This window comes from Amblyraja radiata, chromosome 39 (assembly GCF_010909765.2).
Source record: "Amblyraja radiata isolate CabotCenter1 chromosome 39, sAmbRad1.1.pri, whole genome shotgun sequence".
NCBI classification, from domain to species: Eukaryota; Metazoa; Chordata; class Chondrichthyes; order Rajiformes; family Rajidae; genus Amblyraja; species Amblyraja radiata.
Window position 1 is genome coordinate 6,469,724 of NC_045994.1, and position 12,564 is coordinate 6,482,287.

The 12,564-nt window shown below is 47.1% G+C and overlaps 1 protein-coding gene across 1 annotated transcript in view; it reads left to right on the forward strand.

Annotated features, from left to right (window-relative positions):
* LOC116967271 (serine protease HTRA1-like) overlaps window positions 1-6,915 on the forward strand; it is a 35,876-nt gene extending 28,961 nt beyond the window's left edge. The window contains exons 8-9 of the mRNA XM_033013756.1: window positions 1,967-2,062; window positions 6,585-6,915. Of these exons, the coding sequence (XP_032869647.1) occupies window positions 1,967-2,062; window positions 6,585-6,750 (262 nt within the window). The 3' untranslated portion in view covers window positions 6,751-6,915. The remainder of the gene's footprint in view (window positions 1-1,966; window positions 2,063-6,584) is intronic.
* The last annotated feature ends 5,649 nt before the right edge of the window (window positions 6,916-12,564 follow it).

Genomic DNA, 12,564 nt, shown 5'->3' on the forward strand with positions numbered 1-12,564 from the left:
TTCTGGGTATTGTTGTAGTGCAGAGGGATCTAGGAGTGCGGGTGTGTGATTACTTGAAGAGGGTCGAAGGTAGATAGGGTGGTCAAAAAAGCTTTTGGCACTGTGCCCTTCATCAATCAGAGTATTGAGTATAGAAGTTGGGAGGTCATGTAGCAGTCGTATAAGACGTTGGTGAGGCTGCATTTGGAGCATTGTGTTCAATTCTGGACAGTGTTAGAGGAAAGATATTGTCAATTTGGAGAGGGTACAGAGGCGAATAATAATAATAATAATAATGATAATATATTTTATTGTCATTGCACATAAGCGCAACGAGATTTGGTTTGCAGCTTCCATCCGATGTCATAACATAAATAACTAATAACATTTAGATTTAGATACCCCGAGAACATGGATTGTAAAAAGAACAGTAAAACAGTCAAAACTGTTCAAACAGACTAAGGTGCAGATGTGTCTGTGCGACGTGACCATCCGAGGGAGACAGTCCATGGGGGATGGGGGGCACTCAGCAGGGCCGGTTCAGAGCCGCTATAGCTCTGGGAATAAAGACTGGAGGTTCGGGCGTAGAAGGCCTTGTAATGTCTGCCGGAGGGAAGTAGTTCGTTACAAGGGTGTGAGGAGTCTTTATGGATGCTGACGGCCTTCCTGAGGCACCGTGTGTGGTAGATGCCCTCCAAGGCTAGTAGCTGTGTCCCAATAATCCTCTGCGCTCTGTGGACGACGCGCTGAAGAGCTCTCCTCTCCGCCTCCGTGCAGCTGAGATACCACACAGAGATGCCGTACGTTAATATGCTCTCTGTGGTGCAGCGGTAGAAGGTTGAGGATTGAATGACCAGGATGTTGCCAGGACTAGTGGGTCTGAGCTATAGGGAGAGGTGGAATAGGCTGGGACTATTGCTTGGAGCGCAGGAGGATGAAGGGTGATCTTATTGAGGTGTATAAGGAATAGATCGGGAAGATGCACAGAATCTCTTGCCCAGAGTGGGGGAATGGCGGATCAGAGGACATGGATCGGACATGTTTGGAGGGATATGGACCAAAAGCGGGCAGGTGTGTCTCATGTACCTGGGATTGTTGGCCACTGTGGGCAATTTGGTCCGAAGGGCCTGTTTCCACACTGTATGATTCTATGACTAGGTTCAACCACAATGTTTAAGGCAGATCCGACCACAATGTTTAAGGCAGATACTATCAGAACTGTTAAGAAACATTTAGACAGGTAGATGGATAGGACAGGTTTAGAGGGATGAGGGTCAAACACAGGCAGGTGGGCCTAGTGTAGATGAGCATGTTGGTTGGCATAGGCAAGTTGGGCTGAAGGGCCTGCTTCTGCCCTGTTTGACTCTATGACTAAGTGGATTATTAGCTCCATCGATAATCTTTTCATCCTGTTTCCTTGCATCAAAAAACTTGGATATTATACAAAATGACACAAAGTGCTGGGTGACTCAGCAGGTCAGGCAGCATCCCCGGAGAACGTGGGGAGGTGACCTTTCTGATCGAGACCCTTCTTCAGACTCATTGTATGGGAAGTATGGGGGGGAGAAGAAAGTTAGACGAGGGGAGAGACAGGGCAACATGTGGCAGGTAACTTTGTGGTTGAGCTAAGAGGCAGCAGGAATCACAGAGGGGAAGCAGTGAGAGAGGGTCTCACAGAACTACTGTGGGAGCGAGAAGGAGAGCTTCTTCAAAGTAGGCGTACTTTGAGGAAATGGTGTAGTGGAGCAGTCAAAATGTAGAAGCAAAGGACACAAAGTGCTGGAGTAACTCAGCGGGTCAGGCAACATCTCTGGATAGGTGATGTCTCGAGTTGGGACCCTTCTTCGGAGTGATTGTGTTCGGGTTGAGCTCTTCTTCAAATATTATATCCTGATTGGTTATTATATCTAAAAACTCCTGGATTTGACTGGTAAGGTTTCGATGCGTGCAGTTTTCAGATTATTAATTGATACCCATTCCATTATAGTCTCTTGCGTGACCTGAAAATGCGCGACAAAGACTTCCCCGATATTTCTACCGGTGTTTACATATTTGAAGTCATTCCAGCAACACCAGCGGCAAGGTAAGGGATTGCAATTCAATCGGTGGCCGAATGGACCGGTGGGTATCGTTAGCACGGTTTTGGGTGGCGCGGCGGCTCAGCGGTAGAGTTGCTGCCTCACATCAGCGCCAGAGACCCTGGTTCGATCCTGACTACGGGTGCTGTCTGTACAGAGTTTGTATGTTTCCCCTGGGATTGCGTGGGCATTCTCCAGGTGCTCCGGTTTCCCTCCAAACTCCAAAGACGTGCAGGTTTGTAGGTTAATTGGCTATGGTAACATTGAAAATTGTCCCCCGTGTGTGTAGGATAGTGCTAGTGTACGGGGATTGCTGGTCGGCACGGATTCGGAGGGTCGAAGGGCCTGTTTCCGCGATGTATCTCTAAAGTCTAAAAAGGCTAGATAAATATAAATCAAGGAACCGCAGGTGCTGGAAATACTCGGGAGGTCAGGCAGCATCCGCAGAGTAAAATACCTCAATGCATTAGGTCAATGATCCTTCATCACAGTTGGATTAAGTGAGAACTCATGTCATTACCTTTGCTGCTAATTCCACTCTCCTTCCACATAGCCCCTTCTGAACCATCATCCTTGGAGTTAGGTTGACGGCCAGCATGATGGTAAGCCCAGACTCCCAATGCTCTCGAGGTCTTCATCTCCATTCATCCTTCCTCCAGTAAGGACTCCATCCCGTTTCTCCAGCATCTGTGCTGAAGAAGGGAACTTTCCCTGAGGAAGGATGTGCTGGATCAGAGGAAGGTTACGAGAATTACCCCAGGAATGAGCGTGTTGTCATATGAAGAGTGTTTGACGGCACTGGGCCTGTACCCGCTGGAGTTTAGAGGATGAGGTGGGCAAAACTGAAACTTACCGACTCGTGAAAGGCCTAGATAGAGTGGATGTGGAGAGGATGCTTCCAGTGGTGGGAGAGTCCAGGACCAGAGGTGGAGGTTGGCAGATACTTGATTGGGAAGGGTGTCAAGGGTTATGATGAGAAGGCAGGAGAAAGGGGTTAGGAGGAAAGATTGGTCGATGAGCCAAAGGGCCTACTCCAATTACTTATTAACATGACCTCTCACACCAACACCTTTAACATGTCTTCTGACAGCATGCTTCACCTCACCATGGTCGACTCAGCTCTCGAACATGTCTCCTCCATTTCCGGCATGCCTACTCTCCCCCTAGCCAGGAGGACAAGAAGCTATCTTCATTCCCCCCTTCTTTTCCTCCAGCTTCACCGTTCAACATGTCATCCACCATAACGTCCACCATTTTCATTGGGATCCCACCTCCAGATCCATCTAGCCCTTCCTTCCTGATGCGTACTCCCATCTCTACCTCCCTTCTCAAGATAGTGTAGTTTAGAGATACAGCGCGGAAACAGGCCCTTCGGCCCACCGAGTCCGCACCGACCAGCGATCCCCGCACATCAACACTATCCCACACACATTGGGGACAATTTTACACATACACCAGGCCAATTAACCTACTAACCTGCATGTCTTTGGAGTGTGGGAGGAAACCGAAGATCTCGGAGAAAACCAACGCGATCACAGGGAGAACGTACAAACTCCATACAGACAGCACCCGCAGTCGGGATCGAACCCTTGTCTCTGGTGCTGCAAGCGCTATAAGGCAGCGACTCTACCGCTGCGCCACCATGACGCCGTTAAGCTACTTTTCCATGTAGCAATGTGATGCAGCACCTGCCCTTTCAAGTCATTCCTTCCCCCTCATTCCTCTTGGAAGTCAAACAGTCCTTTCAAATGAAATATTTCATAGAAACATAGAAAATAGGTGCAGGAGTAGGTCATTCGGCCCTTCGAGCCTGCACCACCATTCGATATGATCATCCAACTCAGTATCCTGTACCTGCCTTCTCTCCATACCCCCTGATACCTTTAGCCACAAGGGCCACATCTAACTCCCTCTTAAATATAGCCAATGAACTGGCCTCAACTACCTTCTGTGGCAGACAATTCCAGAGATTCATCATTCTCTGTGTGAAAAATGTGTTTCTCATCTCGGTCCTAAAAGATTTCCCCTTACCCTTAAACTGTGACCCCTTGTTCTGGACTTCCCCAACATTGGGAACAATCTTCCTGCATCTAGCCTGTCCAACCCCTTAAGAATTTTGTAAGTTTCTATAAGATCCCCCCTCAAGCTTCTAAACTCTAGCGAGTACAAGCCGAGTCTATCCAGTCTTTCTTCATATGAAAGTCCTGAAATCCCAGGAATCAGTCTGGTGAACCTTCTCTGTACTCCTCTATGGCAAGAATGTCTTTCCTCAGATTAGGAGACCAAAACTGTATGCAATACTCCAACACTCACCAAGAGACCAATCATCTAAATTCATGTTCAAGATGTGGTCTCCTCTGTTATGCAAAAAAAACAAACAAATGTATATTGGGAGACACTGATTTGAATTGCACTCTGCCTTTGTTTGAGTCGACAATTTGATTTCCCAGAAAAATCAGCACAGAATCCACCATTTGCTACTTTTCATATCTACAAAGCTCCTTTGCATCCCCGATGAATGTGTTCACTCACTAAACCATTAGGAAATAATGATTTCTCCCCAAGCTATATATTTTTATATGCCTCATTATTCCACCATCGCTTGACTATAAAAAAGGAACAGTAAATGTATTAAAGAGGAAATATTTAAGTGGGTTGATTATTATCATGTGTGCAATGATGCTATCTAATCAAATCAAGTCAAGTCAAGAGAGTTTATTCTCATGTGTCCCAGATAGGGCAATTAAATTCTTGCTTGCTGCAGCACAACAGGATATTGTAGTCAGAAATACAGATCAGATCAGTGTGTTCATATACCATAGAATATATATATACTCACATAAATAAACAGATAAAGTGCAATAGGTTATAGTTCAGAGTTCGTTTGAAGTTGTGTTTAATAGTCTGATAGCTGTGGGGAAGAAGCTGTTCCTGAATCTGGATGTTGCAGATTTCAGGCTCCTGTACCTTCTACCTGAAGGCAGCGGAGAGATGAGTGTGTGGCCAGGATGGCGTGGGTCCTTGATGATGCTGCCAGCCTTTTTGAGGCAGCGACTGCGATAGATCCCCTCGATGGTAGGGAGGTCAGAGCCGGTGATGGACTGGGCAGTGGTTACGACTTTTTGCAGCCTTTTCTGCTCCTGGAAGCTCAGGTTGCTGTACCAAGCCACGATGCAAGCCAGCATGTTCTCTACTGTGCACCTGTAGAAGTTCGAGAGAGTCCTCCTCGACATACCGAATCTCCGTAATCTTCTCAGGAAGTAGAGGCGCTGATGTGCTTTTTTTATGATTGCATCAGTGTTCTGGGACCAGGAGAGATCTTCGGAAATATGCACGCCCAGGAATTTGAAGTTCTTGACCCTTTCCACCATCGACCCGTTGATATAGACGGGACTGTGGGACCCCATCCTCACATAACACATAACACTCTACATAAATATAATCAAGCCAAACTCAAGTACACTTGGTAGAGCAAAGGGGAAGGTACAGAGTGCAAAATGTAGTTCTCTGCATTGTAGTGCAGCAGATCAAGAGACAAAGTAAAATTGGGAAGAGGTCGCAAGGGGGTAGAGGTGAATTGGACAGTATCCTATTTATGGAAGGTCATTTCAGAAACCTGATCTTTGCCTTATCGAGTCCTCATCACAAGATTAGAAATTGTTCAGCCAGAGCTGAACAGCATCTGCTTACAATGGAGTCTTGTGCTTCCTGTGCGTAGTGGTGGAAAGAGGGCCGCAACGAGAACGCTCTTTCCTTGACCCCAAAAGCCTGGTAACAGAGGGGGAAAAAACATTCCTGAAGATAGACACAAAATGCTGGAGTAACTCAGCGGGACAGGCAGCATCCCTGGAGAGAAGGAATGGGCGACGTTTCAGGTCGAGACCCCATCTTCAGACTGAGAGTCGGGAGAGGGAGGCACAGAGATAAGGAAGTATACGGTGTGAAAATGAGACATCAAAGGGGATGAGGCTCAAGGTAAGTGTAGAATAGATCATTGTTAGCTAGAAGAAGTTGACAACGAGGCACCCATAAATAAAATTTAATCAGGGGGACAGTCAGACTGGTTGGAGAACTAGGAAGGGGAGGGGATGGGGAGGGAAAGAAAGGGTTACTTGAAGTTAGAGAAATCAAAATTCATACCGCTGGGGTGTAAGCTGCCCAAGCAAAATATGAGGTGTTGTTCCTCCAATTTGCCTCACTCTGACAATGGAGGAGGCCCAGGACAGAAAGGATAGTGTGGGAATGGGAGGGGGAGTTAAAGTGTTTAGCAACCGGGGGATCAGGTAGGTTTAGGCGGACTGAGCGGAGGTGTTCAGTGAAACGACCGCCGAGCCTGCGTTTGATCTCGCCGACTGCTCCTGAGTCTGGTCGCACACGCATTTAATCATCAGCAATAATTCTTCCTGGTGTCTCTCGTCGTCTCTGGTTATCACCAATGCATTTGGGTACTCTTAGAGACTTGTGGCCATTTTGGCTCGCGCTCAATGCATGACTAACCTTGGCAAAATTCTCACGCTCTCATTTCAGTGCTGGCTTAAAGGACCGTGATATTATCATCAGCATCAATGGAAATACAATCACATCCTCTGAAGGAGTCAGTGAAGCAATTAAAAACAACGACACTTTATCTCTTGTTGTACGGCGTGGAAACGAAGACTTGATGATCACTGTAGTCCCTGACGTCATTGAATAGAACAGAATTATTTTTCAAACCTGTTTAATCGCACATCAGCGTAACCAGATATAAATGCTGTTACTTGAATATTTTGTCAATAAGTAAACACCATAAAAAAGTTTAAATGTTAATTATCACTGTTCAGGGCTTTGTGGTTAAAAATAAAAACGTGAACTATAGTCACATCTGCTTGAAAGTTCTTTGAAAAATGACCTATCTCTGAGAGCATTTTTCCACGTTTAAGAACTAAGATCCAGACACAATAGCGACATACCACAACCGCCCCCCCCCCCCCCCACGTTTTGTAATCCGGTCTTTATCAGACGCTTTATAAGGGCTGAATCAACCCGTTCGCGGGGCCTTTCATCGCCCGGCGTTGCTTAAAATCAAACTGCTGCATCGAGGCGATCGAGGCTCCCGATGTTGAAGCCCCCGCCGGCCGATGAAAGGCCCCGTGAACGGGACGATTCAAGCCCCACGATTCGGGGCGGACGAAGCTGCTGTTGCTGGAGTTCGGAGTCGGTCACCAACCAGGTCAGCTGCTGATGTTACCGTCCACAGGGCCGAAGCCTCGCGTGTGTGTGCGTGCGCGCACGCGGCCACCAAGAAATTTTGTGTGTGTCCCCCCCCATGTTTTGATAGCGATTTCCGTGCCTGGCTGGTAGAGCAATTGCCTCACAGTGCCAGAGCTTCAAGTTCGATCACGACCGAGGGTGTTGTCTGTGTGGAGTTCGCATATTTTCCCTGTGGGTGCTTCCCCCCCCCCCTCGTTTTCTCCCACACCCCAAAGACATGCGGAGTTGTAGATTAATTGACCTCTGTTTTAAAAACAAAATGCCCGTAATTTGTAAGGGCTGGATAAGAAAGTGGGATAATATGGAACTAATAGGAACTGGGGAATCGCGAAACTCGGCGGGGTCAAAGGGCAGGTTTCCCAACGGTATCTTTAAACTAAACCTTTCTTACAAGACAGCCTTGTCTGGCAGTACCACTTGTCAATGCTCATCCCTGACACAATTTGTTCTGATGTATCTTACTTGTTCTTATTCCAGTGTAGGTATAGATTTAAATTACCTAAAACCAAGTGCTGGAGTAACTCAGTGGGTCAGGCAGCATCTGTGGAGAACATGGATAGGTGACGTTTCACAGAGTGCTGGAGTAACTCAGCGGGTCAGGCAGCACCTGTGGAGAACATGGATAGGTGACGTTTCACAGAGTGCTGGAGTAACTCAGCGGGTCAGGCAGCTTCTGTGGAGAACATGGATAGGTGACGCTTCTTTCGACTGATTTTAGTGGGAGGTTGGAGAAGGAAGCTGGAAAGGTGGAGAGGCAGGACCTGCATGGTAGGTCATAGGTCAGGAGGTGGGGTGGAGGGGTGAGTGGAGGATAGAAATTGGTGGGAGGGAAGGTGGGGAGGGGGAGAGGGGGGAGGGTTTTGGGGACAAAAGGGTCTCGACCCAAAACATCACCTATCCATGTTCTCAAGGGATGCTACCTGATTCGCTGAGTAACACTAAACTTCTATGTCCTTTATGTATTAAACAGCATCTGCAGATCTTTGTTTTTCCTAGGTGAAGATTTAACTTTCATAGTTATGAGAATGCCATAATGTTTGAATTAAGTGTAGGAAGGATGATGAGAGGGAGGGTTCTCATTGAAACTTACCGAATAATGAAAGGCCTGGATAGAGTGGACATGTAGAGGATGTTTCCAGCAGTGGGAGAGGCTAGGCCTCAGAATAAATGGACATGCATTTGGAATGGAGATGAGGGGGAATTTCTTCAGTAAGAGGATGGTGAATCTGTGGAATTCATTGCTACAGACAGCAGTGGAGGACAAGCTTTTGGGTATTTTTAAAGCAGAGATTGATAGGTTGTTGATCAGTAAGGGTGTCAGAGGTTACGGGGAGAAGGCAGGAGAATGGGGCTGAGAGGGAAAGATAGATCAGCCGAGATAGAACGGCGGAGCAGACTCGATGGGCCGAATGGCCGAATTCTGCTCCCATGTCTTATGAGAATATGTAACAAAGGAAACTTATGTTGGATCTTACCGAGTATCAAAGATAAAATAATGAGCAGCAGCCCTTTCACATCTGAGTAAACATAGCCTGATACATAAATTGGAAAAGAAAAGTTGGCCTCTCTTCCCATGATGAAGTTTCAAAGTAAGCTGGGCAGTTGTTTTTGAAGGCAGTTAAATATAAATTTCTCATGGAAATCATAACAAATATTTTTTTCTATAAACCAGGCCCTTCCTGTTGAGATTCTGAAATCGCAGCTTATTAATGAATTTCCAGCCTATTGATTCAGGAATGTTGATACAAGAGCACTAATTTGTTCTACTTAGAGGCATAAAGCCATACAGCGTGGAAACAGGCCCTGGCCCAACTTGCCCACACCGGCCAACATGTCCCATCTACACTAGTCCCACCTGCCTGCGCTTGGCCCATATCCCTCTAAACCTGTCCTTTCCATGTAACTGTCAAATCGTTTCTCAAACATTGTGGTAGTACCCGAGTCAACTACCCCCTCCAGCAGCTCGTTCCATACACTCACCACCCGTTGTGTGAAAAAGTTACCCCTCAGGTTCCTATTAAATCTTCTCTCCCACCTCCCTCACTTTAAACCTGTTCTCAGGTTATTTATTCCCCTACTCCAGGCAAGAGACTTTTACACACTGCTATAAGATCAGCACCTCGTCCTCCTGCACTGCGAGGAATCGAGTCCGAGTCTGCTCAACCTCTCTCTCTCTCTATAGTTCAGGCTATCAAGTCCAGGCAACATCCTCGGAAATCCTCTCAACACTATTGTGACACTTTAATTTGATGACGAAAATAGCAAACAATTCTCAGAGAGCTATTTTACAGCAAGCCTCAATGCAAGCAGGGCAGATTTGAATCAGGCCAGCCCAACAATTAAATGCCTTAAGATTCTCCTTCCAATAAACAGCAAACGCTTCTCGGAAGTGGAGCAGCTTCCGATTGCCACTGTTCTCACGCCAGATCGTGTATCCTTTCTTCCTACACCGTCTGACCCTAACCTTTACTCGAATGCAACTCCTCATCTACTGAGCAATAGTCAAAACTAAAGATAGACACAAAATTTAAACTCAGTAGAGCTCTTGGAATGATCTCGTACCGTGGGACAGGGCTTTTACAGTAATATTTTGAAATCAATTCTTTGACAGACTGGAAAGCAGTGTAAGACCTCAAAACTGGAGCGATGTGATCCACTGTCTTGGTCTTAGAGAGGACTCGAGCAGCAGAGTTCTGAATCACCTGCAGCTCTCTAATCAATTTTATTGGGGAACCTGTGAAGACAGCATTGAGTAGTCAAGTCTACTGAAGATAAACACATGGACAAGTTTTTCCAAATCCTGCTGAACCATAAGTCCTTTAACATTGGTCCTTTAAAATATTTTCTTAAGGTGAAAATAGGCTGACTTTGTAATTGTCTTCAAGTGGCTGTTGAAGTTCAGGTCTGAGTCCATGACTACACCAAGAGTCCTGGCTTTGTCTGTGGTTTGACATTACCGATTGAAGCTGAGCACTGACTTTGAATCGTTCCTCATTGGCTCCAAAAACAACGCCCTCAGTTTTTGTTTTTAATTGAAGAAGTTTTGGCGCATCCAGTCGTTGATCTGTTCGATGCACTCACTCAGTATTCGTATTGGACCATAGTCCCCTGGTGATATGGTTATGTAAATCTGTGTGTCGTCTGCATAATTATGGCAACTTACTAAATCTCCCGGTTGCCAACCATTTTAACTCCACTTCCCATTCCCACACTGACTTTTCTGTCCTGAGCCTTCTCCATTACCATTGTGAGGCCACACGCAAACTGGAGGAACAGCACCTCGCGTTCCGCCTCGGAACATGTGACAATAATAAACTAAACTAAAATAGAAATGGAGTAATTCAGCAGGTCAGGCAGCATCCCTGGAGAACATGGTTAGGTGATGTATCGGGTCGGGACCCTTCAGACTGATTGCAAGGTTGGGGGGGGGGGGGGGGGGGGGGGGGGGAGGGTGGGGGAAGAGATGAAGGGGGGAGTGGCAGGACAAAGCAGGAGGTAATGCGTGGCCCTAGGCGAGAGGATTATTGATAATAATAATAATAATAAATTTTATTTATGGGCGCCTTTCAAGAGTCTCAAGGACACCTTACAAAAATTGAGCATGTAGAGGAAAAACATGTAAGGGGAATGAAAAAAATAGTAGAGACATGACTAGTACACAAAGTAAAGACAGAATTCAATACAAAATACAGTATGAGGCAATTAATGCACAGATGAAAAGGGACGGGGACGTGGGGCTAAGGATAGGCAGAGGTGAAGAGATGGGTCTTGAGGCGGGACTGGAAGATGGTGAGGGACACGGAATTGCGGATCAGTTGGGGGAGGGAGTTCCAGAGCCTGGGAGCTGCCCTGGAGAAGGCTCTGTCCCCAAAACTGCGGAGGTTGGACTTGTGGATGGAGAGGAGACCGGCTGATGTGGATCTGAGGGACCGTGAGGGTTGGTAGGGGGAGAGGAGGTCAGTGAGATATGGGGGGGCCAGATGGTGGAGGGCTTTGTAGGTGAGGACCAGGATTTTGTAGGTGATCCGGTGGGAGATGGGAAGCCAGTGAAGTTTTTTGAGGACTGGAGTGATGTGATGCCAGGATTTGGTGTGGGTGATGAGTCGGGCGGCTGCGTTCTGGACCAGTTGGAGTCGGTTGATGTAGGTGGAGCTGATGCCAAGGAGAAGTGAGTTGCAATAGTCCAGTCGGGAGGAGATGAAGGCATGGATGAGTCTTTCAGCAGCAGGCGGTGTGAGAGAGGGTCTGAGTTTGGCGATGTTGCGGAGATGAAAGAAGGAGGTTTTAATGACATGGCGGATGTGAGGCTCAAGGGAGAGGGTGGAATCAAAGATCACGCCAAGGTTGCGGGCCTGGGGAGATGGGGAGACAGTGGTGCCGTCGATGGTGAGAGTGGGGTTATTGATTTTGCTGAGTGTGGCTTTGGAGCCTATGAGGAGGAATTCTGTCTTATCGCTGTTGAGTTTGAGGAAATTATGTTGCATCCAGGTTTTTATAGCTGACAAACAGGAGTTGATATGGGAGGATTTGGTGCTGAGGTAAATCTGGGTGTCATCAGCATAACAGTGGAAGTCCAGATTGAAGTGGCGGAGTATCTGACCAAGGGGGAGGATGTAGATGATGAAGAGGAGGGGGCCGAGTACGGAGCCTTGGGGAACGCCTTGAGTGACTGCGGCTGTAGCAGAGGTGTGGTGTTGGAGAGAGATGAAGTGGGATCTGTTGGAAAGGTAGGAACGGAGCCAGCTGAGTGCAGAGCCTTCAATGCCGAGGTCTTCGAGTCTGGTGAGCAGGATGTTATGGTTCACTGTATCAAAGGCTGCGCTCAGGTCGAGGAGGATGAGGATGTTGAGGGAACCAGTGTCAGCAGAGGTGAGGAGGTCGTTGAGGACTTCGAGGAGAGCAGTTTCTGTGCTATGGAGGGGGCGAAAGCCAGATTGGAGGGGTTCAAGTAGGTTATACGCAAGGAGGTGGGAATGAAGTTGCGAAGCAACGATACGCTCCAGGGTTTTTGAAAGAAAGGGGAGGTTTGAGATTGGGTGGTCGTTAATGAGAGAGGAGGGATCAAGACCAGGTTTCTTTAAGATTGGTGTAACGGCAGCAGTTTTGAAAGCGGAGGGGACAATGATTAGTGAGGTAAGAGATTAGTGAGGTAAGGGCAGAGAACGTTGGGAGATGGTTGGAACAAAGGCCAGAAATAAAAGGTGTTGGACAATGGGACAGGATTGAAGAGTTTGTTGGAAGGAAGGCAGATGCTGGT